This window comes from Haliaeetus leucocephalus, unplaced genomic scaffold (assembly GCF_000737465.1).
Source record: "Haliaeetus leucocephalus isolate CR32 unplaced genomic scaffold, Haliaeetus_leucocephalus-4.0 Scaffold240, whole genome shotgun sequence".
Taxonomy (NCBI): Eukaryota; Metazoa; Chordata; class Aves; order Accipitriformes; family Accipitridae; genus Haliaeetus; species Haliaeetus leucocephalus.
In genome coordinates this window covers 6,852,270-6,878,057 of record NW_010972676.1, presented here as the reverse complement: position 1 = coordinate 6,878,057, position 25,788 = coordinate 6,852,270, and the positions used below count along the sequence as shown (strand labels likewise).

At 41.8% G+C, this 25,788-nt stretch overlaps 1 protein-coding gene across 3 annotated transcripts; it reads left to right on the top strand.

Annotated features, from left to right (window-relative positions):
• The first annotated feature begins 6 nt into the window (after nucleotides 1-6).
• On the top strand, nucleotides 7-24,996 carry SERPINE2 (serpin peptidase inhibitor, clade E (nexin, plasminogen activator inhibitor type 1), member 2). 3 transcript variants are annotated; one of them, XM_010568281.1, is made up of 11 exons: nucleotides 7-230; nucleotides 14,025-14,299; nucleotides 15,006-15,026; nucleotides 15,482-15,601; nucleotides 16,789-17,016; nucleotides 18,096-18,293; nucleotides 21,338-21,536; nucleotides 21,680-21,780; nucleotides 22,770-22,856; nucleotides 23,409-23,492; nucleotides 24,315-24,996. In XM_010568281.1, the coding sequence occupies exons 1-11, from the start codon at nucleotides 121-123 to the stop codon at nucleotides 24,350-24,352; spliced, it is 1,461 nt and encodes a 486-aa protein (XP_010566583.1). In that variant the 5' UTR covers nucleotides 7-120; the 3' UTR covers nucleotides 24,353-24,996. The 3 variants fall into 3 exon arrangements, with proteins under 3 accessions (XP_010566583.1, XP_010566584.1, XP_010566585.1); XM_010568282.1 differs by lacking the exon at nucleotides 15,006-15,026; XM_010568283.1 differs by lacking the exons at nucleotides 15,006-15,026; nucleotides 15,482-15,601.
• The last annotated feature ends 792 nt before the right edge of the window (nucleotides 24,997-25,788 follow it).

Genomic DNA, 25,788 nt, shown 5'->3' with positions numbered 1-25,788 from the left:
CGCCCGGCGGAGGAGGAGAGGGGCCGCGGCGGCGTGCGGGCTGTGCGGAGCGGGGGAACCAAAGTTTCCCTATTGACAACCCGGAGGCCGCTGGCCGCGAACGGGCGATCCGGACGCGTTATGCAGGGTGCCGGCGGGCTCTTCGGGGTGCCTTGCCTGTTACCTGCTCCCCCAAGTTTCCCAGCGCCGGATGCGTGGGCGCTGTGGCGTGAGTGGGTGCTTCTGGCGTGGTGAGTCTCTTCTTCTTTTTGGTTTTTTTGAAAGCAAGGAGGTGTGTGTCGTCGTCCGTGTCGTCCCCCCCCGCCTCCAAGAAGTGGGTTTCCAGGCTGGTAGCGCAGCCCTCTGCCAGCGCCGGCCCGGCCCCGGGTGGGGAGCGCCTGGCCCCCCTCTGCCATCGATCGGCTCCGTCCCGCGTCCCCGCCGCCCCGGGAAGCGCCCGGATCGCCGCTGCATCCCTGGGCCGGCGTGGGAGCCCGCTCCTCTCACGGATGCGAGAGGTGGCACTGCCCGAGCATCGGCTTTATCGTAAGAACTTGCAAACTGGAAGTTGGTCGCTTTGTTAGCGTCTCCTGTCTGCTCTGAGAGAGAGCTTGCTTTTCTTGTACTTAAAAAAAGAAAATAAATCATAATTAGGTTAGTAACTGAAATTGTCTTTACATAGCGAGTGATAGAAAAATGGGAGAGAAGTATTTACAGCCATTGCCTTTTCGGGAGGAAAGGGTGTATACGTTCTGTTATTGAAACAGGATTTGGATAGTGCTGGTGACATCAAATTGTGTGTTGAAGCAGAGACCTGGTTAGCTAAAACTCTTATCTTGGCTCCCTTTTGAATAATGTGGGGAGCCTGCTTCATCTACTGAGTTCTGGGAGGGTTTGGAAATGCAAAGTACACCTCAGGAGAAAGTCTTTTGCCTCCTGTTTAAAATGGTGTTCAGTACCTTGGCTCAATGTTGTGCAATACAGGAGGATCTTCCCAGAGAAATAAAACCTTTGGAGATACCATTGTGTTAAAATGTCAGATTTCCCTTAAAACTTGGGAATATCTGCTTATGGATTAGAGGCCTCAGTGTGATTTATTTCTCCCCCCCCCCCTTTTCATGCCTGCATATGATTCTGAAACATGGTTTGCTTTTTGTGGTTTTAATTGCATTCTTGGGCAACTTCCTGAAAGAGAAACCTGGTGGACTTACTATTTTTTTCACTGCACTGAAAAATTACTACTTTTCCCTTCACTTTCTCCTATGAGCACTTATTAACGTCTTACCCCTTGCTCTCCACAGGAATTCATTAGAAACCTGGTTTTGTAGGGACTATTTACAGAACATACATAGGTGTAAACAGCTGTACTGTCGTGTAGCTTTGAAAAAGGGGAGGAGCTGCAGAAATCCATGAAAAAAGTGAAAAGCAGCTGCATGCCTGCTGAGTGATCAGATGAGTCTTTAAAGTGTGTGAGGTGAAGACTAATATAAATAAAAAGGCACAATGATTAAGTAGATTGATTCAAATATGTATAAGATGTGCTAACTTGGAATTTGGGCATTTTATGGGGTGTGATTAAACCTGTGAGAATAGCAGCTGTTTGGCACAGGAGTATACTTTGAGCAATGAATGCTAGTCCACAGCTTCTTTACAATTATGGACAAGTTGTATGTAAGACAACCTGTCAGCAAATTTTGTCAGTGCTCTTAAGATGCTGAAAAGCTGCTTATCTGGACATACCCTTGCACCTGCTACCCAGGTATCAGGATGTTATAAAAACTCCTCTTTGCTTCAGATGGTGATATGGCCATCACTATAGACAACTGTCTATATATAGCTCTACGTACCTCATGTAGCAGGTGATATAAACTCATGTCAGTACAAAAAAGAAAACAACAGAAATCTGCAGTGGATTTTGTCTCAAGGTGTATACAGAAGTGTTGAAGCTTCTGTTTGGTGTTGTCATTGACAACCAGGAGAATAGCATGTCTTAGTGGCATGCAGAGACTTTTAGTGTGGGTCTCTAAATTGCACAGCCAGAAATGTGTTCCAGTCCTTAAAGCTTCTTAACAGCATACTGTTAGGCAGAAAAATGTCAAGCAGTGAGCCCAGTAGGTTGCACTAAGCACTTACAGACTAGATTGAAGCGTGTGTGTGTGTATATAAATATATCAAAATAACCACCTTGCTTTATTGCTAGGAATTAAAATGGAGATGCATATGCATTGCGTACATCTACAGAAGGGAACAGTTCAGAGGGAGCTCTGGCTAGAGATTTGTGTGGTGCTTTGCTTTGGTGGTGGTGGGCTCAGTTATCTACCTGGCTCATGCAGCCGGTTGCGGCTTTTGATTCTTGCTAGGCAACTGCAGTGCTCATGCTTGAAAAAGCTGAGGCTCAGTGGAAGGGTTTTTTTGGAAGCTGGAGTTAGGGTTGTCTGGACTGCTTGGATTGCTTAATCACAAGCATGCATGAGAGAGCATGCTTTTGTAATATTAATTAGGGGGAAATCCAGCCTAATCATCAAAACACTTCCAGTTACTTGTTCTGTTAACTGGATTCTACTATTCCTAAGGGTCAAAGGTTTTATACATGGGAAGACATGGAAAAGAGGGATTAATCATCACTTATCTGTAAAGTATTGCTGGATGCAGTCATCTTTGCCTGTGGGCATTTCCCCAATCGCCTGTGACATAACTTTACAAATTGTGTTTTATAGCAAAGTACTAGCCTGTAAGTACCATGTAATTCAGTGCACCTATACAAAACAACTTTTGAATAAGCAGAGTGATATAAAGAATTGCTTCTTTTTAGTGTTGGAGAGCAGGTAGCATGGAGTGGCCAATCACCTACATATGAATTTAAAGATTAACAGTGTAAAGTAGAGAACTATGAAAATATAAGAAGCTTTTTTATTAAAGTAAATGGCTTCTGTGTGTGAAAATATGAAAAAGCTGAATATGTGCAACTGTGTACATGTTCAGGTATGTCTCCTCTAGGATGGTTAAAAGGATGGGGTGGTAGGAGACCACAAGGAGGTGAAAATAAAGGTGATAGTATTCTACAGCTGTAGCTAAACAAATGTTTAGGCTGGCGTACTATGGAAAAAAGCTATCCTGTGTTCTGCTTTTTCCTGTCTCCCCTTTAGTACTAGAATCTAGTTCACTACTCAACTGCATGAATACTTCTGCAAGCACAGAGGAGGTCACTGCTGAAGTTGGAGCCGGTGATCATGGACAGGAGGAAGATAGGGCAATTTTAGTGGCAATGCTAGTATGAGCCATAGTTTCTTGAATTGTTTGTCATAGCCTTGAAATACACTTAAGTGCTAACCAAAATGCTTTATTCATCCTTTAGCACCTCTTTTTCAGCAGTGTCTGTGGAAGCACATGAGTTTTGGCAGCTACTGTATCTTGTCTGTGGTCTGGTGTTTACCTTTAATAGCCAGAAAGATGCTTTTGCTTGTATTTCCAGGCTGAAATCAGGAGGTGATTCATGCCGGGGTCTGATAAATATGCCACAAAGTGGTTTAAGTATGAAAGCATATTCATCTTGTGGATTGATCTCCCCATGGTGGAAATCTGTCTTGCTGACCATACTCAGCAATATGATGTAAACCATGTGCTTCAGGCAGCCTTCTGTTCTCTTCCTGGGCTTTAGAAACAGTGGCCTGAAGTTCTTGGGAGTAGTATTTTGGGACCATGAGAGCAATTATGGAAGGCAGCAAGACTGATTACCAGCAAGTTCTGAACTGAAGACCCCTGCTCAAGGCTGTGTATATGTCATGGCTTCAGCATGCAGGTAGAAACTGTGAGAAATATTAGTTGTCAACAGACTGTAAGCTACAGTTGTAAATCACACTGGAGTCTCCAGCAGCAGTATAGAGAGATGTTCGTACATCTTAGTGCTCTCAGTTCAGCTGATGTGCAGATGATATGAATTCATGTTCACCAGCTATGTAGCTTTGACCAAGCTTTGTTTTCTTCTTAAATGCTTTTCTTATTATTTAACAACTTGAACTCTAAACATCTATTCCTGCAGAAGGGCATGTTGTGGTATTTAGTGATGGTCCTCACTGCTTCCAGGTCAGCAGTGTCATCTGGTCTGAACTGCAAGCTCCTGTTCTGTTGGCCAAAGGTTGTGAGTTATTTTGGGGGTTTCTTGTTTTGTTTTAATAGGAGAGGGGCAGTCTCTGTCATTGGCTGTGACAGGTTACAGGTACAAAAACAAGAGGAGAACTGAACATACCTCTAACTTTTCCTCTTCCGTTCTGTTATATTCTTCCTTTACATCCTTAAGCAATCTAAGAAATCCTATGTAGAAGTTGGTGGATTTATCTGTTAGCTTTGTCTCCATCTTGCTATATACCTCCTTCTTCCAGAAGGAGTAGTTCATGTAGCTTTCTCAGCAATGAAGCAAGCTTCAGGCCTCCAGCTGCTCTGGCAGCTCAGCTTAAGAGGCTGCTTTCCCAGCTAATTGCCTACTTCCTCTGCTGAGGTTTGTCATCTGTGTTACAGAAATAACGATGGACTGAGTGGAGGCTTCTCAGACAATGCAGCTCACAACTCAGCCTACAAACTTTCAATCTGAACTGAATCAGATGGTTTAATATGTCAGGTCATGACCTGCTCTTTCAGGATTCTTGTGCATAGTTCATATGCAGTTGTCCCTTTTTTCTGTGGAAATTTAGGTCTTGCCTTTCCAGAAACCTGTAGTAAAGCCGGTGGGATTAATTGGAACTGAGGTCAGATTAATGAAAAGAGTGTGTTTTCTTAAATACAGGTCTTCTAAATAGCTGTTAATTCTCTTATTAATGTAGGTCGTCTTGCAGATGACTGAGGAGGTGTCTATCTGAGTATGCAGATAGGGTTCCCAGCACGATGCTTCATTCCCACATCCTTACTGCGTGCGATTCCTGCATCCTTACTGCATCTGTGACTTCTGATGATTTTGTGGTTGGCTGGTTCTGCTTCTGAAGCTAGGGTGGGGAAGAAGATGAATATAAGTAAACGTTTGTGTGCTGTAAATAAAAATGTAAATATCTCTATCCTTTTTGGGTAACCTTTAAGCTAGTTCTGAAACGGTTGAGAAAAGGCCACTAGAGAACAAGTATCTGATGTTTCTGTGAGCTTAAGTATGTTTCAGTGATGTTGTCCCAGAGAAGGAAAATCAATATGCTTTTTTCATCTTAAATATTAATAACTTTAGTCCTTGGCTGCATTATACTTTAAGAGTTACACATGTTATCTAGTTTTTCAGATGACAACAGGGTTTCTAAATTCACTTGCAGATAGGAAGTGGTTGATTATTAATGTTGCACAGTATTGTTAATAAATAAATGAAAGGCTTAGTCACCTGTCACTGCAGATCTCCAACCACAAGTGACGTAAATGGTTAGAACAGTGTTTCTGATCTCTCTGAGTATTTTGTCAGATGGTAGCATTCCCTAGATACAAATGCTTTAAGTTTCAGGTCTTGGATATCCATGTGTTTGTGTAAGTACAAGTTCTTATAGAAATTCTTATTATGAACAGAGAATACTGGAGCTGTTCCCATTTATTTTTATGGTGAAATGAGTGTATCAGATACAACTCTGTAAATTTATGGAACTGGCAACACTGTTATTACCACAGTCTTACTTCTTGTAGGAGCAAGAATAAGTAAAAACTTAGTACTATTGAATTACTTGCATTATTTTAAGTGGGGTTTCTTAAAGGCCATTTGGAAGACTGAGAGCCTGTCTCTTGTTACCAGTTGGGCATCTCTAACAAAAGCATGCTTAGGCTTTGGTTAGATACCATGTGGCTGATACATCCTGCCATCTCTCTTAGCTTCCCAGGTGTATAGAAATATTATTGCTACATGGAAAACACCATTTTCAGTGGTGCTGTAAACCCAGACTGAACCACAGGGTGTGGAATGATGGGAACTGGGCTTTAAGTTGTTGTTTAATAGGACATACAAGTACTTTTTTTGTAGAGTAAACTAAACCTAAAAGGTGTAGAATCTGAAGACAATCATCTCTCTTATACTCTGCAGCAACTAGTGTGCCTTGTCAAAGCTCTGCTGAAATTCTCAGTACTCAATTCTGTCTTTAGCTTTCATTATTGTTTACAAAGACTTTTTTCTTTGCTTGTCAGTTATCTAGGTCTGAGCATTACAGATACTAGTATCTTGGCTCCTCTGAAGAAGGATGTGTGCTGGGAAGTTCTCGATGTTCAGTCTGCTCCAAGCACAGCTCTCCATGCAGTGTCAAAGTGGCCACGGAGCCATGTCCACAAGGCTAATTCTACTCTCTCAGCCTGGTATGTGCAGGAGATGGGGCATGTGTCACTGGCCAGCAGATTAAAATTTACCTGGGGAGAGAAGGAGCAAGTTTCAGTTTGCTCTGCAGGGGTGTAGAGGTGTGAGAGTCCTGGTATCAGATGAGTCCTGCAACAACTGGAAATGAATAAGGGTACTGGGTTTCCCTTTAATATTGTTTAAGGAAGAAAAGAAGGTAAAATACTATAGCAGAAGTAGGGGTTAAGGTAAAGGTGGTGGTGAGGTACCTGATAAGACACCAGCCATGGCTAGTCCAGCACCTTGTGGGGTTACTTCATAATTCTGTACTTATGCAGCCCATTACCAAAGAGTTAATATTCTTTACCTTATTAACGGGAGCTTGCAATCCTGTAGGATTGCCTTTGCTTCTTAATGAGCCTGTACTTGCATAGTGAGCATTGTTAATGTACAGTAAATGTGGGAATTGTGGTTCCACAAGGTTTTTCTTCCACAAAAACTTAAAATGGGAGCCTGGGTTATAGACCTGCTGCTATGTTTTAGGCAAATACTTTAATCATTGAACCATCGTTCTCTCTGCTGGGGTGAATCCAGAGCAAGAGGGTATAGCCTCAGTGCCATGTTGTGAAACACTGTGCTGCATCTTTTTGGGAAACTGGTTCTGCAGCATTAGTCATGATGGGCTGACTGTCCCATGCTGTTTCTTCATTATGTTAAAATAACCACATTGCATAAAGAACTTAAGATCAACAAAATCACTGCTTTATTAAAGGGACACCAGTAAATTAAAAACATACTTCTGTTTAATCTTTCTGATACTGTAAGACTTGATAATAGATCTTAGAGAAGGCTGTGGAAACTCTGCTTTAAATACAGGAGTAAATAGCACATAGAAACTTTAACAATAGTTGTTGGGCCTACAGTAATGAGAGAACACAGATAAAATTTGGAAGTGGTGGTAGAACTGTAAAGTCCCAGAATAATCTCTGGAAGACCCCTGCCCTGTGATATCAGCAAACCATGTATTTGCTTCATGAAGCAGAGCTAAAGTTGGCTTTTAAAATTACGTATAAATGAGGGATGGCAGTAAAAGCAAATGATACATAAACACCTATCTATGTTCTTGAAACTGAGTAGTGCTTGTATAGTTGTAGTGTGGTTACAACCGAGTGGTGAAATCAAAAGTTCTCTCTGGTGAAATTGGTCTTTGTAAAGTTGACATCATGCAGTGAACTACCATGAACAACCACCAAGTGCTGCAGAAGACAGATACTGGTGAGAAAATCAGTCTGGCTTATGAACTGGAGATACTAGTCATGAGGCTACAGAAAGTTTTAAATGGAGCTTGTCTCTGTCCTTCCTGCTAAATAGAAACTCCCAAGAAGTGGTAGTCAGGACTCTTCATAAAGAAGCACTAAACTCTGACTATCTGCTCGTGTGGGAGCTATGCTTGGACAAAGAGATGGTTCCCGTCTGGGGCCAGCCAGTTTTACAAGCTGGTGCTCTGCTGGGAAATTCCCCCTTGGCAGAGGAGGCTGGTTGGACACAGCTGAAAGGGAGCTGTTCCAGATGGAGATGGTCCATCTTGAAACAAACACAAATGCACTAACAAACTGAGAGAATTAGAAATAGCAGAGAAAGGATTAAGGTTGAGAGAGTAAAGCCTCAGAACCAGTACCATGCTTTTTGCAGTTGTGTGCGATGTGGGCTGTAGTGCCTGAAGTCAGACCAATACCTTAACATACAAAATGTTTTTAAAAAAAACTTCTGGCTTATCTCTGTGTACAAGTTATGTTTATCTCATATTGACAGTAATGTACTCTTCAGAGCATTATAAGTACTGAGCTGTTTAAAAGCTAGCAATCATCCTTTCTTAGTAACGCTCTGCATATACTGACCCTTCCAGGTATTGAGTAATAAAAATCTGTTTTGTTGTGTTAGATATTTTTCATGTGACCTGACATGTTAATATAATGTGGCTTTTACTTTTGTATCTGTTGGGGATGTCTGTGGGGTGTTTTCCTCACAACTTTGCAGGAAGTACTGGAAAGAGTTGTTAGATGATGGGGAAGAGCCAACATCCAGGATGTACCAGAAAACCTGGAGGAAGAAGAAACATTTCACAGTTCTGTCACGTGGAAGAAGCCACTTCTGAACTCGCCTGCATTCAGACTGGGTCCTGCTGCTCTGAACCTGAAAGTGTGTTTAGGTGTAGCAGAGGCCAAGCAGCATGGTAGGAGAGGATACTGAATGATACTTGAGTTATAAGAGGCTGAGGCAGAAAGGGGAGTTGCAAACACCTGTGAGGCAGAGAGGAAAAGCCTACCAACAGGCTTGAGTGTTTTAATATGCTGCCAAGGGTGCATTGTCTGAAAAACAAGACCCAGCATGTGACCTTCCCATTGCAACCAGAGTGGTCTCATTGCTTTGGAGAAACAATTGCTGTGTGCTCAGCCAGCTTAAATGACTGTTAACAAGTTTGGTTGAGTATTTATTCAGTCCTGCTGGAGAGAGTTAGTTAAATGCCTGAAGTGAAACTGCTTTCTTTGAGCTCACATGTCAGTTGAAATAAGACTTTTAAATTAGTAGCACAGATGGCACTGACAAGGAAACATCAACATCTCAAACCTGGAGAAGTCCCTGAATGTTTGTTCCAGGCTGAGTTTCTCTGGGCACACAGGCTGCCCAGTGCCTGCCTTGTGGGCTCAGGGGCTCTGAGCTTTTTGGGCTCAATACAGTGAGACCAGCAGTGCTGTAAGACTTTGCTTTTTAGTTTTACTCTGTTTAGCTGTGCTTGCTGCTGTTCTGGTTACAGCTATTCACAGAAGTGAAGTCTTGTGTCTAAACTTCCTTAGGCTTGATACATCTTTTAAAGAAACTGCAGAATCCATCTTGCAGCTGCAAGAATGAGCCTTCTGGGTTATACCTTACTGCTGTTGAAGTTAGGCTTCAAAATAAACACTTGGAGGTGTCTCATAGGATACTATCATACAACAGTATTTAGTGTGGTTGGTACAGATATCTAAAAATCTATGTACAGTTCACTTTCTTCTTCAGTTCACTTCAAAGTGTTCTTCAGGCTCTCTGGGACATCTTTTCTCCAACTTGCATTTTAAACCTGGGTGTCTTTTCAGCTCATGTTTTTGCCTCTGATCTTGAACGAAACTAACTTCTCTTCCTCTCAGGAAGAGTGCAGCAGCTTGGTCTGGCTCTGAAAACGAAGTCCTTCCTAAGCTAGGTCTTTCCTGTAGGAGGATCTCCATGCACAGCAGCTTTTTGTGCCTGGGGCTGAAGATGTAACTTCTCCCTGCTCCACCAAATGCCTTTCTAGACCCAGATCAAACAGTCCATATTAATGTAACTTCGCTTTTGTACCAAGCATTCTGTAAATGCAGGCTGAAAGCACTGTGTCCTCCTTGTTGACGTAAATACTTCCATAATAACTTCAGCCAAAAGCGTAACTACGCATTATGTGCATGATCTGAATAGTTGAGCCTAGTGAGAGTTGAGTATGCTGCCTAGTATGTATGAGGGTTAGTGTTTGCAACACTGGCTAGAGGCTGAGGTCATCCAGAGATTGGTAGCCTGAAGACATTTCATCATCTGTCATGAAACAACACAAAACTATCAGTGCAGATACCACACGCTGTGGTGTTCCTCTCCTGCCTTCCCCAGAGCTCTGCCTGACTGGACTACTTGTCTAAAAGTATGCAGTGGCTTAAACTAGGCTCTGCAGTTAGATATAAGTAGTAACTACTAATTTAGCATGGTGTACAGGACTTGGTATGGTGCTGCTCAGTGAGGCAGGTGGAGTAATGGAGTTCTCTGCTTGCTGTTGACAAGGCATCCCTCATACAGGTGAATGTATGACAGTCATCTCTTTCTTCAGAAACTTTTAACATTACGGTTAAGAACTGGATTCACATAACAAATTAGACTTGGGGTTTTGTTTTTATTATTCTCCAGATGGATTTCTTTGAGCCAGTGTCCATATTTCTGTTGTCTGTTTAGAAGTTTAAGTTGTAGGATGTTGTCCTTACTGTAAGTTCTCAATCTAAGAAGTAGGCAGCCTACCTTGAAGAGGTTGTGTGTTGGGTTTTTTAATACAGCATCTTTCAAAAGCTCACATTTACATAAATGAATTTGCCTATACACCTTCCTCCTTCTCAGTTAACTTTGTAAAAATATAAAGGTCATAGGCAAAGAAATGCCGAGCTTGTATTTTTGTTTGGCTTTCTGAAGCATTAGATTCAAATTTAACTGTCACTAAGTTTTTAGCTTCAGCATTATGAAAGCTTGTTGGTATTCTGTATAGCAGGTCAACTGTTTTCCATCCTACACATCCTACATCCGTTTGGATTTTTTTTTCTCCTTGCACTGTACTTAAGCTGTTTCTTTCTTTCAGGATATGCAAATGCACTTCTTGTTACTGAACTGCATAGAAGTTGAATATACTGAAATCCATGCCAGAAGCATTAATACATGAATGCCACTCTTGCTCGAAGATGAAATTAGCTCCCAAATTAGCTGGTTAAGGTATGCAATGGGCATGGCAGGGCCAAGAAGTGACTGTTCTGTAACTAGTGCTGAAAAGCAGTTTTATTCTTTTCCAGTGCTCAGAGCACTGCACAACTTTGTTTCACTTACTGAGTAGGTATCTGTTGGAGATTGTGCTCCAAAATGGAGACCAACCTGCCTTAATGGCATAGTGGGAGGGAGAGGTTAAGCAAGCGTGGAGACCTCTGGGGAAACCAGGTGCAGGAGGGAATAGTTTTTCCCTGAAACAAAAAAAGCAAAACCGAAATCCTGCAGCAGTGGCCTTGGGAGCAGAGTTGGGTTGCTTTGACAAGTCTTTACCCATGTGTCATGGGGAAAATGCAAGGCTGTTGGTAGCTTTCACCCACCCTGAGTCTGGCAGGTGTTGTCACCAGTGAAGTAGAAAACATGAGACTTGCAATATATTGTGGTAAAGGCAAAGAAGAGACAAGCGTCTGACTTCAGTTAGCCTTGTGCAGATGCAGTACATAAATGACAATGAAACATGGTTTTATTTGGTTTCATAGAAGTGTTACTCCTGTCTTTGCCCTCATAATATACTTCTGGCAATATAATGTGTCAAGGGTAGATGTGCTCAAAATAGCTTGATCTCTTCTGGTTTGCTGGCTGGATCAGGTTGAGCTGCCTCAATCAAAAGTAGAATTTTCAAATTGTGTGCTCTGTGATTGTTGTCTGTCACTATGCCTGGTCTCCATCAGTACATGGGACAGGCTGTATTGCACCAACATTAACTGTTTGCTTGCTTTAAGTGCATCTACTAAGAATATCTAGTAGTTGTGGTTTTCTGGTGGGCCTTTTTTTGCCAAGGTACTAGGTAAAGGTAAAAGTCTGATTAATGTTGGGATGAAGAATTTTTGTTGAAACTGCCCCTTGGGTCTCTGGATAGGAAGAAGAGATGGTCGCCAAACCACCAAAGAAAACCCTTAAACCCAAAACATAGTTTCTCTTGGAGTGGCAAGCCATGCTTGCCTCCTGCAAGGCAGCATTGCCATTGATGTAGAGCTGCTGCCTGGGAGAGAGGAAAGCCTTCCCCCAAGAGCAAAACTAGAGATTTCAGGTGACTTGTTTGTGCAAGTATCAAAGAACACTTAAGAATATTCCTTAACACTTTTAATTAAAAAAAGTACAAGATCACTTTCCCTGTCAGGCTGCTGGTCTTCCCCATGACTGCTTCCTGCTGTACCCAGTAGTGTGGGGTGCAGGACAAATTTAGGAAGTGACTGGTGTAACCTGCTCAGGGAGGTCAGATGGCATTTGGGTTTTCTTGCTGCAGGGCTCAGCTGCAGCTGGCCAAATCCAGTCTAGCTTTCTGGTTAAGCCTGAGTAGTGCCAGCTGATGGCTGGTATGGAGTTCCTTTGGAAGGAATTGTGCTTCATTGACTCCAAAACAGCTTGGGGGATTAGTAGGTTGATGGGAAAGACTGTTAATTAGTGGGCGGGCTGTTAACCTGCTTTGTAGGACAGCCTTTTCACTTTTTCTTGCATAACTTAAAACAGTCCAACAGGTTCTTCTGGTCACAGCTATACTAACAGTTGGGTTAGGGGGAGAAAGATGTCTCAACTCCTGCCTTATTTCATGTTCGGCGTTTGGTTTATTCAGTGCTGCAATGGCAAACTTTGACGAAGCCAGTTCTGTCCCCTGAAATGGCGTAGAAGAAAGTGGAAATGCTGTATTTGTTACTTTCAAGTGTTTGAGCACAGTTGAAGTACATGCTATTAAAAGATGATTAAATGAATCTGCACAAACACCAGCTGGTTTTCTGGTAATCAAGTGCTCCAGAATGGTTTGAACTTGCAGCGTAGGTAGGCTGTGCAATGGCAGAGCTTCTTGGTGCAGTACGCCCTTCCGTGTGAGTGGGAGGTGGCTGTGAATAACACCGCAGCCAAAATGCTCCCCCCGCCTGAATGCCGCGTCTCTGCTGGCCTCCAGCTTGGGGCCTGCTGGAGCCAGAAGAGCAAGTGTGCAATGCTGAGCAGAGGGCTCCAGGGGAGGAGACCTATTTTTGGTTTTTGCATGTGGTATGCAAATGAAATTTTAATCAGTTGTGTACCTTCTGCAGCCTGCTTAGCCCTCAGTGAACTAGGGAACTAGTTGACTCCTTGGTGTGTTTGAGAGACTTAACACCCAAGCGTGCTCTTGGAGCACCAAAGTCAGCTCAGTGTGGGAACAGGCTTGCTTGTTGGTCTGAAAATGGAAGTCAGGACTCTTGAACTGCAACTGAAATGTCTTAAAATAAAAACGTTGTGATTGAACTTCTCAAAGGCGAGCAGGGAACCTAATTTCATGAAATAGGAGATTATTGCATGACTATGCCTCTAAGTAGCTGTTTGCACTAACAAAAAAGGGATTGAATGACACTTCCATGAGGAGGAAATACAGCCTAGTAGTTACAGTACCCAGTGTTTAAGATTTGGGCTTGGTTCTCTAATTGGTTGCTGACAGGTCCTGAACAAACTGTTGCTGCTGCTTGTGCCTCAGTTCCTAGGTCGTGGGTGTAACGATACTGAATTCTGTTAGGTGTTAGACCTGCAGATGAAGATAGGCCCACTTTGAATGTGACATTCCTTCTGTATTTATTAGCTGGTGAGTTTTCTTAAATGGAAAAGTACAGGCTAAAATCAAAACTTAACCTTGCATTTTAAAATCTAAAAGTCTTCCTCTATATTCTCATCATGGAAAATGCCAGTTACGCAGCAACTCTTTATTATTCTAGGCAGGTGTAAATTCCCACAGCAGAAGGTCTGTTGGCATATGTGTACGTGCTTCTGTTCACTGCAGAAAGTGATCTCTAAAATGTACTGTGCATCACATCTTAGTGGGCGAGGACCATACCACAAGTCGTCTTAACACTAATTTATCCTAAAGGGCAGTTTAAATAGAATGCTAAGACTCCATTTAACTGAAACACAAAACTAACTGAACTTGTGTGTCATGAGAGGTAGTCTCCCAACTTGGTGGCTTTTGTCCTGTCTTGTAGTCACTGATACATAGCTATTTTATGGTTATCTCTGATTCTGGAAACCCCTAGACGTAAAATACTGGAAGCAGTAAAATGCAGGTATGAGTCCCATTGCCAGAGCTCTGTGAATGGTGCATAGAGTATGTGCAGGACTCGCTGGCTCTTTAGGTGAATAAGAATTTAAGTTGAAGATAAAAATGCTGTACTTGCAAAAGCTGACTTAACTTTCCCCTCTTCTTCTCTTATAGGTATCTCCAACCAGAAACCATGAACTGGCACTTCCCACTTCTCTTTGTTCTTGGGACTTTAACATCTGTATGTTCCCAGTTCAGTTTTTATCCTCTGGAGGAACTTAGCTCTGATGTTGGAATCCAGGTCTTCAATCAGATAGTGAAAGCTAAGCCTCAGGACAATGTTGTTGTTTCTCCTCATGGGATTGCATCTGTCCTGGGGGTTTTGCAGCTGGGTGCTGATGGCAAGACAAAGAAGCAGCTGACAACTATGATGAGATACAGTGTAAATGGTCAGTGATTCCTAAGGTGTTTTGGGGTGTGTTTTGTCAGAATCTTCATGCTGTTTTGAGATGGCTTTCAAAGCGCGGCAGATTGCATCATATACCAATTAACTCTGTTTACCAAAGCACAAAATGGACATGCTTGAAGTTAATTGGCAATTTGAGTATGGACATGTACATATACTTGAACTGGCTTATATACAGCTTTGTTAATGACTTCAGGGCCTTGGTTAGTTGCCTTCATCTTTGCAAAATTGATTTTCCAGAGCAGTGTGGATGGCAGTCCAGTGCCAGCACTATGCAGGAAGGCTGCAGTACCCCATTTCAGGCTGTACGGAACAGCCTTTAATGTGCCACTCCTTAGATAACAGGGCAAGAGAATATTTCTTGCTACCGCATTGAAAGCAATGCAAGCTCTAACCATACAATTGATGCTTTCACTTCGATGCTCTTCAGATTTGTTCATTTGTGTTTCTGCTGTCAGGATCCCTGAATCTGTAGTTTTTCTAGTGCCCTCTTCTTGAAACAGCCGTTTCTGCTTGTCTGTGTGCCTGACACTGCATGCATCTGTGTTTATATTCCTCTGCTAATGTCTGCCCCTCAAGAGGGTGTAGGCTGAAGGTTCTTGCTGCTTTACTTTGCATGCTGAGTATTTTTGTGAGTGTTTGCCAGCAAGACTTAACATCTTAGTGCCAGCATTCTGCCTTCCTTCCAGGAGTAGGAAACCCTTCAAGAGGTAAGTGCACATTTAAATCTTGAGCAGTATCGTCATTTAACATGGCCTGTCTTCATTTGCTTTGCTGTTTTGGTTCTGGGTTTAAAGTACAGCAAAATGATTTGTCAGCTTGAGATCTAAATGTTGTAGATTGAAATCTCTTCATGGGATAATCAACTTTAGGAACGTTTGAATGCTCAAAAATTTTGAAGCATTGTATCAACTGGTGTTATTTGGCCTGCAGACTTCCTAATCCTAACTGTGAGACACAGAGGTTCTCAAACTCCTTAGAAGGTAGCCAGTACCTTGTTACAGAGACTTGTTCTGGGATGCTACCTATCTGTTTGCACAGATCTCCTCTGCTCTTGTTCATGATTGCCTTACAAGCCTTTGGCAACTACAGCAACTGCTTCTTTGGAAAGGTAGTATTTGGAAAGTATTTAATTTATCTTTAGCTGTCTTTTAATGCAATTTAGCAGCTGGAAGCAAAGAGGAGAGCCAGCATCATGAGACCAGCCAGCTCTCCCTGGACCACCAGCAAGTGCTCCGTGGACCACCAGTGGTCCACAGAATACAGTTTGAGAACCTTTGTTATGGTATGTTCTCCAAAAGAATTTGCCCATAATATTGGAGAGTAAACATGTAGAAATTTATACAAACAGTACTGCTAAAGCATTCATGATACATGAAACAGCAAAGCCATCTGAGGCTTTTTCTTGTATGCAGCTAAGAGAATAACTCTGAACTAATGTATTCCCTTCATATCTCTTATCTTAAGCTTGTCTACATATGGAAGCAGTCTGGAAACATTGCTGCCCAAATTGTATTGGGAAACAGAGGGAGCCCATTAGTAACTGCTGTAAAAGCAGCCACCCGATGATCCTGTTCAATATAACAGTTGAACATGAAGTTGCTTGCCTGGCAATAGCTTTCCTGTGTAGACAAGCACTCATTCGTAAGCCATAACAGCGGGGAGAACTGGGTATGGTGAACATAGCAGTTCTTCTGTGCTGCCATATGCCTTCTCTCATGCAGTGAAGGAGCTAGCAAGCACTCGATATGAGCTGCTTTCAGGTCCTAAGGATCTTGACTGTAAGCACTGGAACCTACTGCTCTCCCTTTTTCCTTTTTTAAAGGCAAGTATATGTGTTAAGGGATTGACTCCTGCTTGTAGCTGATTTAGGCCAGGAACTAGTCCTTAAGGAAACCAAGACTTGACTTGAACTTTATTATAGAAATCTTGACAGCTTCCTTTGCTCTCCAGTAAATGGAAAGGAAGGATGGTGAGAAAACAACTTTTGTTTTGCACTCTAAGGTTCAAGACCACCTGCATAATCCTGCAGACCTGTTTGCTCTGAGTGAGTAGGCTGAGCTCTTGACTTTCTTTATCACTGTCAGAACTGACAGGTGGCCTGGGCTTATATGATATGAAATACATTTTTGGAACAGCCTGTTCTGTCAAAGAGTGTGGTTAGTAGCTCCACACCAAGACTTGAACCTCAATATTATCCCCAGCACTGTCCATAGCATTCTGAGCAGACAGCTAGAGGAGCAGCAGGCATCAATCACAGTGAAAGTCCTGTCTTTGCTAGGAAACAGTAGCATTCTTCAGATGAGAGATCAGAAATGGGTATTTTGGAAGGCCTCTCAGAATGCCTGCTTTGGTCGCCTTTTCTAGTCCAGCATTTAATGTCTGACCTTTCATGTCATTAATAGTTGCATATAAAGTAACTGTTTGTTCATCATCTTATTCTAAATTAAACTTGCTGTTCTTTCCAACTAGGAGTTGGTAAAGCGTTAAAGAAGATAAACAGGCTCATAGTCTCAAAAAAGAATAAAGACATTGTTACAATTGCTAATGCAGTGTTTGCAAAGAGTGGCTTTAAAATGGAAGTGCCTTTTGTTACAAGGAACAAAGAGGTGTTTCAGTGCAGTGTCAAGAGCGTGGACTTTGAGGACCCAAATGCAGCATGTGATTCCATCAACCAGTGGGTGAAAAATGAAACAAGGGGTGAGTATTGGTGAGTGCTTTTATGTGCATGGCAGGGTGGTGTCTGAGCCATCTCAGATTCAGATGGAAATACTGGGGAAAGATGGGGAGGCAGAAAAAGCTCTGCCCTACAGCTGAAAACTGTCTTTAAGCTGGCATTAGTGTGATGTTTTAGAGCTGGTGGGCCAGGAATCTGCAGTCCCACTGCCCCAACAGATCTGCCTGTCTGGTGGCCTTGAGGGATGTGTATAGTGTGTGTGTCCATCTGCCCATGGGATCAGGGGAGCTTCTACTGTTCCTTGCCTTCATACAACTGGTGAGAAATCCAAGCAGAGTTCTCTTAGAGCTATGCTTTCTCAAACATAAAAGATGCTTTCAAGCAATTCAGAGATTTGGCTCAGTAAATCAGATTTGTGGAAAGCTGTAAAGCAGTTCAGCTTTTGCTCTTGCTGCCCTAAACTGTTGCAAGATATGGCCATGTTCTTAGGAGTCATGTTTAGTGGAGGATTTTTAACTAACACTGTCTTGACAGAACTCCTCGTGGTTCAAGCCTCATGGCATCTAGTTGCCAAGGTTACATATGCTAAAGCCAGAAATCATGTTTTGCAACATATTCATAGTCTAGGTGAACTACATGTTTGGTATCTCTTGGAGTTAAAGCCAGTGCTTCCTGGATGTGAGGAGTGTGTTAATGATGTTGGATGTGGTATTTGTGAAATGAGGCTGTCAAATTCTTTCACTACCACATCACCACTTTCGCATAGCAGTGTTGCAAGCAGTGTGCGAACAGGAAAGTGCTTCAGCTGAAACCGTTACCACTAACATAGTCTTAAATCTGCTCATGTGCTGGAAAGGGTAAGGCCTTGCTAGTAATAACATCAGTCTATCAATTAGCAAGATATGTTTGCTTTCTAATTATCCCAAAGGTTTACTTTTTGACAAAAATACCATTGGCTTTATGAACCTCAAATGTATTGCCCCATGAGGAGTTGGCACACTCACAGACAGAGAGGCCTAAAGTATCATGTGCTTCAGGTTCTTAATGAACAGTAGGCCAGTGTTACGACAGCAAATACTCAGACTTTCTTTATTTCTTCTAGGTATGATCGATCAGGTTGTAGCTCCAGATGATATTGATGGCAGTTTAACCAGACTGGTTCTAGTAAATGCTGTGTATTTCAAGGGCTTATGGAAATCACGATTTCGACCTGAAAATACAAAGAAACGTCCATTTTATGGAGCTGATGGGAAGACCTACCAAGTTCCTATGCTGTCTCAATTATCTATCTTCCGCTGTGGTAAGCTCAGTAACTCCCACTACCACCAACAATAGCTGTAAAATTTGCTCTTTCCCTTCAAACTAGAGCAAGAATTTGCTGCACATGTGGTGTTTAATGGTATTGCTTATTGTAGCTGATGTAGGAGGCTTTGTGTTACAGAATTATCTGATACTGCTGAGGTGTGGATGAGCTTGCTGTGCAAGGTATTTAACAGTTGCTTAAGGTAGAGTACTCTGTCAAAGTACTTGCCTTACGTTGTTGCCTTTAAAAAGGAAAATCTGAAGTACCTGAACCGAGAACTCTGCATGTTACTTAAGCTTTGCAGTAAGAAGAAATTATTAGTTTTTAAGGGGTGAGAATAAAGGAAAAGTGCTGACTGAAGCAGAACCCTGAGGTGTATCTGGTGATGACCTGTGTATGGAAGAAAGATTGGAGTAGAATCAATCTGTATTTTACTGTATAATAAAGAAATGGGACTTGCACAGTCCCCAGACCTGTGGGAATCGGAGGAGCACAGGGTTAGTATGTTGGCTATATCTTGCAAGGTGTGAAGCTGCTCTTCAAATTCAAATTGAGTCACAAGTGAAAAGAAGTTCAGCAGGTTCAGCCAGACTTCCATCAGAGACTCTCAGAGCTGACATAGGCAGCTCTATGCAACTGACAGTGTACTTCAGAGCTTCTTTATTGGTCAAAGTAAGATTGAAGCTCTGATGAAAGCACATCTTCTGTTGTGTCCTTCCAAGAAGAGAGCAGTGCTGCCTGGAAATAGGCCTGAGAGTACAGCTTGCTATAAATCCAAAAAACAAGACCCACTGTGTTTTTAAATGCCTAGTTTTACTATCAGTAGTACTTGACTAATAGTAGATTTGTGTTAAACAGCCATAACTTTCTGTCCCAAACCCACATATTAGAGCAGATGTAATACTTCCAGATAACTGCTGAAAGTGTGAGTTGGGAGAGGTGGGGAAGCCTACTGCAGTGTATATTACTTATCTATGGAGTTTGAAAGAAGTAGATAACTTAAGATGGGCTTTAGCAAGATTATTATCTTAAGTTTTTGTTTCTGATGCTGGTTAAAAACTCCATTATGTTGGTGTCATGGTTTAACCCCAGCCAGCAACTAAGCACCATGCAGCTGCTCACTTACTTCCCCCACACCCAGTGGGGTAGGGGAGAGAATGGCGGGGGGGGTGGACACAAAAAAAACTTGTGTGTTGCGATAAGAACAGTTTAATAGGACGTAAAGGAAGAAAATTATAATAATAACATTACAATAATAAAAAAAGAATTGGAATATACAAAACAAATTATGCACAATGCAATTGCTCACCACTTGCTGACCAATGCCCAGTTAGTTCCACAGCAGTGATCTGCCCCTCCTGCCCCAGCCAGCTCCCCCCAGTTTATATACTGGGCATGACATCACGTGGTATGGAATATCCCTTTGGCCAGTTCGGGTCAGCTGCCCTGGCTGCGTCCCCTCCCAACTTCTTGTGCCCCTCCAGCCTTCTTGCTGGCTGGGCATGAGAAGCTGAAAAATCCTTGACTTGGTATAAACACTACTTGGCAACAACTGAAATCATCAGTGTGTTATCAACTTTATTCTCATACTAAATCCAAAACATAACACTATACCAGCTACTGGAAAGAAAATTAACTGTCCCAGCCAAAACTAGGACAGTTGGCCTATGTTTAAGCTAGAAAAGCTATTGAGGCTAGAAAGGAACAAGAGAAATACTGCTGAGTTAGGACTAGTTTTAGGTTGGGTCTCTCTGGATATCCTAACACAGGGTTTCTGTCTTATTTATGCTTGCAAAGGTATCTTTAAAGGTTTAAATTTCTTAAGCATCTTAAATCCCATCAGTTGACTGTGAAGATGAACTCCCCTCCTGTTTGATATGCCTCAGTAGTAATGATAGTAGCATGTAGCAGATGAGGAAAGTAGTACTTTGCTGTTGGACTGTTAACCTTTTGTTACTGTCCTGTAGCTGACTATGCAACCAGTATTTTGATCTGTAGGCCCCAGTCTGAGAACTGCTGTCATAATAAAAGGAAATAATCAAACTGCCAAGCTTGACACAATTCTTGCAAAATAAGTTCAACACGGCCAGTTTTCTAGCAATATGAGTTCAGTAAAGGCAGGTTGCATGGCCCTGGCAACATGATTAAATTTCTGATGAAGATGTCGATTTTTCAGCTTGGGCTGACAAGTGCAGACTTATATGAAGAAAGGAGAAAGATAATAAGGTCTTATTGCTATCCAAAAACTTTGCCAGAAACGCTGTCTGTATTTAAACTGACAAGTTTTCACTTGAAACTCCCATAGAAAGCATTTGCTTCCCAGTCACATGCCAGAAATCCCACAGTAACCAAAGGGAACTTGGAGGACAGGGTTGCTCAAAGACAGTCTTCCCGGCACTTGCTGTAACTCAGAGGCATTGCTATCTCACTCCTTCTCATCTAATTGGCCTCCTGCACTGCCTTGAAGTGGCTGCTCTCCACTACCTTCAAGGACTTAAGACTGCTTCCTAATGAGACCCTTATTAAGCAAGAAAATGAAGTAAATGCAATAGACTACCTCAAACAGGAGCTCTTCCAATAACTCTTGGAGGAGAAAGAGCTTGTCTACAAGATCTCTTTGGTTTGGAAAGATAGTCTGCTGCTTTTCCTTGGTTTTTGTTTCTCAGTGCTCAGTTGGTTCTGGTACAGCTGAGGTCTGAAGTAGAGATCCAGCTGATTCACAGACCTGGTGATTTCTAACACTTGTCACTCTGGACTGATGAGGTTTTTCTGGGAAACAGTGTGCATATCAAACTCAAATGAGCATTTGCTTCATGGTGTCATCCTGTCTGTGCTCTTTGTCAAACTAGCATCTGTACAGAGCCCATGCCAGTTTCGAAGGGTTGCCTAGCAGGAAGGCAGGCAGTCTGTGACTTTTTAGAGTTGGTTTTAAAACGTGGGCGAAGCTTTCTGAACAGACTCTTACAGCTGTAGGTGTCTAAAGGTAAAATAGAGATGTAAGACTAACAATTATGGCTCATCAGGTTTGCTTATTTTTTTAGGCACTACAAGTACTCCAAATGAGCTGTGGTATAATATCATTGAATTGCCATACCATGGTGAAATGATAAGCATGTTGATTGCTCTGCCTACCGAAAGCACAACGCCGCTCTCTGCTATCATTCCCCACATCAGCACAAAAACAATAGGAAGCTGGATGACAACCATGGTAGCAAAAAGAGTGCAGGTTATTTTACCTAAGTAAGTACTAATATAATTCATTTCTCCTTCAGGGAATGTTTTGGGGGTCATATACATATATATCCTCTGATACAGGAGAAACAGCAGGCTTAAGGCAAATTTTCTGCATAATACTGATGCATTCTTTTTTTTGTTCCAACTAGATTTACAGCAGTAGCAGAAACAGATTTAAAGGACCCTCTGAAAGCACTTGGTATTACAGATATGTTTGACCAGTCAAAGGCAAACTTTGCAAAAATAACAAGTAAGTTGGTTGTTGTTGGGTTTTTTCTTTTTTTTAATCCATGGTGGTCCTTATTCATAGTTTCTGGCACTGAATAAAGCACTGTTTTAGCAATGCAGTTGTCTGTTTTAGATTGGGTGTTACCATGCCATTGGAGCTAAGTTCTGGTTTGTAGCCAGCCAAGCATGGCTGCTTGTTTCTGTTGAATGCAGTGGCTTTTTTCCCCTTGTCTTGCACTAAAGCAGTAAATCATATTAGTCAGCTTAAGATTTGGTATTACAACCTGAGGGTCTCAAGCATTGTCTAAATCAGTGGCAGGACTTCTAACGATACCATACCTTAGACTATAACAAATACCGCAAGTGCAGTATTTAACTTTTCCCTAAAGTGTGTGTTTAATGACTTTCTCTTGAGCTGTAGGAAAGCTCAAGGACTAAATTCCCAGTTTAAGGGACTGGACAAACCAGAACTATAAATATTAGTATCTGAAAATGGGATGTAAACATCTTTTGAACTTATGGCTCTAAAATGGTGTCTTTTTTTCTGTTCTCTGCTTCTGTTAAACTCCTGATTAGCTTCTACAGAGAGATCTGACAAAAAAGCCTGCCTTTTGCTGACAAATTCCTGTGTTTTATTGAAAGCAAGGTGTCTTGCTAAGTGCCTTTTCCCCCCCCCGACATTGAGATAAATGGGAGCGTAACTTAAATTAGGATAGCATATTTTTTCAGTCATTTGTTTAATTAAAACTAAAAATGCAAGCGAACACTTAAACTGTGAAATAAGAAGACCTAGTAAATGGGGAGGAGGGAGTTATTCCCTATTCTCTAACTACTTAGTGACTGTAATCAAAGATATTACCAGTAGTGTTCTTCCCCGCAGCTTCAGGATTTCAGTAAGATTGTAGCAGCTTTTATTATTCTTAGCCATGCTACGATAGCTGCTAGCTACAAGGTACTTCAGGACTCTTGCAGTTATTTTTCTGAAAGTGCTGTTCTCCTTGGGTTTTTCAGGAACAGAAGGTCTTCATGTATCTCATGTTCTGCAAAAGACAAAAATCGAAGTTAGTGAAGATGGAACCAAAGCTTCTGCAGCAACAAGTAAGCAACTGTACTGATAACTGTCAGACTTGGGGAAAACTGTATTAGAAGGCTACACCACTAAGCAAAGATAGCCCACTTAGAGCACATTCCTGCAATTGTCTCAGACATCAGATCAGATCAGTTGATGGATTTTATGTAATTTCTAAGGAAAACCCCAACTTGCCAGTATTGATCAGACCATTGGTATATTCTAAGAAATATAAACAGGCTTACTTCTAGAGAAGTGTCTTGTAATAGCTAACACTTTGGCCACCAATGTAATGTTCCTGGCTATCTAGGTGGCAAAGAGGACTAAGCTACTACATCCTTGAGGTGATAACCCAAGACTTCCTTCCAGCTTTCTGTGGGTCTTGTGTTGTGTCTTTTTAATGTGGTTCCTATACGAATATGTGACCTGTACAACCTTAAATGTCCAAGTTGGTAGGTTTTAAGCATTTATCTCTACCTGTGCAAGCTTCTAGTATATGCTAGAAAACTTCACTTTGACAGAATATATAATGTGTTGTGGTCCTTGCTTTGTCTAACTTTAAACCGTATGTTTCTTGCAAGCTGCAATTTTAATAGCGAGGTCATCCCCTCCTTGGTTCATAGTAGACAGGCCATTTGTGTTTTTCATCCGGCACAATCCTACAGGTAAGCAGCATTTATCTGTACTTTTTTGCTTAGAAGTTGAATATCAGCTACGTAATAGAGACGAAGTCTGGAGCTACTGAATAACTATTGCTTTAAAAAAAAAATAATCCTGCAAGTATATTTCTATGCCTTTAATACTAAGTTGTTTTATTTGGAATACAACTCAACAGGAAAAAGAAGTATTGCCTGCCAAGTTAACAGAAACAAACATGGCAGGTTCATGGGTACAAAAGAACAGTCTTTAATACTCCTAGGTCCCCTGAGTGGAGAGGAGATAACTCTGTTACTGATAGTGAATTGGTGAATAGGGACCCAGCTTTCTGATGGACAGTAAAATAGTGCTAGGGCAAAGGTAGAATAGGGGCTTCAGACATATAGGGTGTTGCTGCAGCCTGCTGTGAACAGAAGTTAGTGCTAAAACATAGTGATTGTGGTTTCTTTGCAGTATGGGTTGACTCTCATACAGCAGAGCTGCCCCAGTTACTTTGACTAACTCATCTACTTCTTGCAGTGACATGTGGATGATAGATACGCTAGTTAGTAGGGAACAAGATGCAGCTGCCAGCATTGGGGGAAGAGTAGGCTCCTGGCAGCAGTCCCTGTCCCAAGGCTCCACAGAGCATCAAGAGAACTGTGTGTCTCTAGAAATATGAGCTGGCCACCCATCCAAACATACGCTTCCCTGGGCTCACAAACTTGAGGGAGGCTAGACAAGACACTAATGAGGTGGCTTGGCTGTGCTCTGTGGACTTGATGCTTTTATGGAAAAGTTTAGCTGTATTCATGGATTATGGTAATCCTTGTTTTTGTTTTGTCCCTCAGGTACAATCTTGTTTATGGGACAAATAAACAAACCTTGAATGTGGAAAAGACTTTCTTCAAGGAGTAAACAGACTCATGTGACACACCCCTGTTCTAGTAAATATTTTGTACGCTACTCTTTGACTTCACTCAAGAGCTAGTTTTAACCACTGACTAGGTTTTGAAACAGGAGTCGATGTAGTTCTGGCTTTGTGGGGAAAAATACAGATTGAAAACTACAGTATCTCTTCAAAATGTCTAAAAGATTCTCTAAACTACTGAATGGTTACTTACGCTAACAAACTTTTGAGCTTTTTCTGTATCTACTAAGAATTTTATGTATGGCTTTTGTGAGAGGATTTTAACAAAGAATGATAAACGTTTCTATTAATGTTGGTTTCTTCTTGTGTGTGGAAAAGGTCTAATTTTGTAGATACCGCCTATCAAGATGACTTTTGGTTCTTGAGTATCTTGGTACCTGGATATTCTTGGTAGAAATAGATTAAAAGTTCTAGTAATTTTTATTTTATATAGTGCATGTATCACTGAATTTTAAAACTAATGTGGTGTTAAATACACATCGCATTGTCCTGTCTTATTGTAATGTAAACTTGTCATTGCTAGTATACACTTTCTATGGGATTTAAATTTTTATATTTGTTTTTGTACAAAGGAAAAAATAAAACTGCATTATGACCAGTCACTGTTGTGGATCATGGATGTGCTGATGGGTATTTGGGTCCAGAGCCCTGTGAATGTACTTGTTTGAGACTTCCTTCTAAGGAAGGTGAAAGAAGGGTGGTTTTGTGAGGATTTTTTTGTTGTGGGTTTTGTTTTGTGGGGTTTGGTTGTGTTTTGTTTTGTTTTAACTGCCTGCAGCTGATTACCTCTTCTGCTGAAGTCATTCTGCTGTGGATGAATTATCCATAGGTTCAGTAGCTGAAGAGCAAACTCTTTGTATTTGCTATGCCCAAGTTGCTGCTAAAACTGCCATATGAGGACATCTCACTGCACCTTCAGGGTCTTTCCTCCTGCTCCCTATGGTGTAGGTTATGTGCACATTTGCATGTTTGCAGCTCCTTACAGGACTCTCCTGAGTGCAAAACTCTTCAAAAGATAAGCAGTAAATCCCTTTGCCTTGTCACAGATGTTTTTTTGTTTGCAAGCATGTTGTACTGCTCCTGTGGCAACTGAGGGATTTGGATGGGGAAGGTAAATCTTTGATATTAGTTGCTTCTCTTAAGGGCATGCTTGCAGTGAGGGGAGCCAGCTGATGGTGGTCCGTGGGGAGAAATTCCTGCAGTGTTTGACAGACTCAGCCTTGGTGTAAGTAGATGACTGTTGCATGTATCCACAAGCTGGAGGATGAATGAGCATTGAGCCTTTTTGTCAGGTAAGAATACAAGATGAAGTGAAAATGCTTCCAGCAGAAAATACCTGAATGTGTCATGGATGGCCAGTCCTAACCCAGGGTGAGAGCTCATAATGCCACAGA

Bases quoted from the DNA above. Each gene is read 5' to 3' on its own strand.
- SERPINE2 (XM_010568281.1), top strand. From the start codon at position 121: ATGCAGGGTGCCGGCGGGCTCTTCGGGGTGCCTTGCCTGTTACCTGCT. The intron at 15,602-16,788 runs GTATGTTCTCCA...CTTTCCAACTAG, and splicing joins GTTTGAGAACCTTTGTTATG to GAGTTGGTAAAGCGTTAAAG. The intron at 23,493-24,314 runs GTAAGCAGCATT...TTTGTCCCTCAG, and splicing joins CATCCGGCACAATCCTACAG to GTACAATCTTGTTTATGGGA.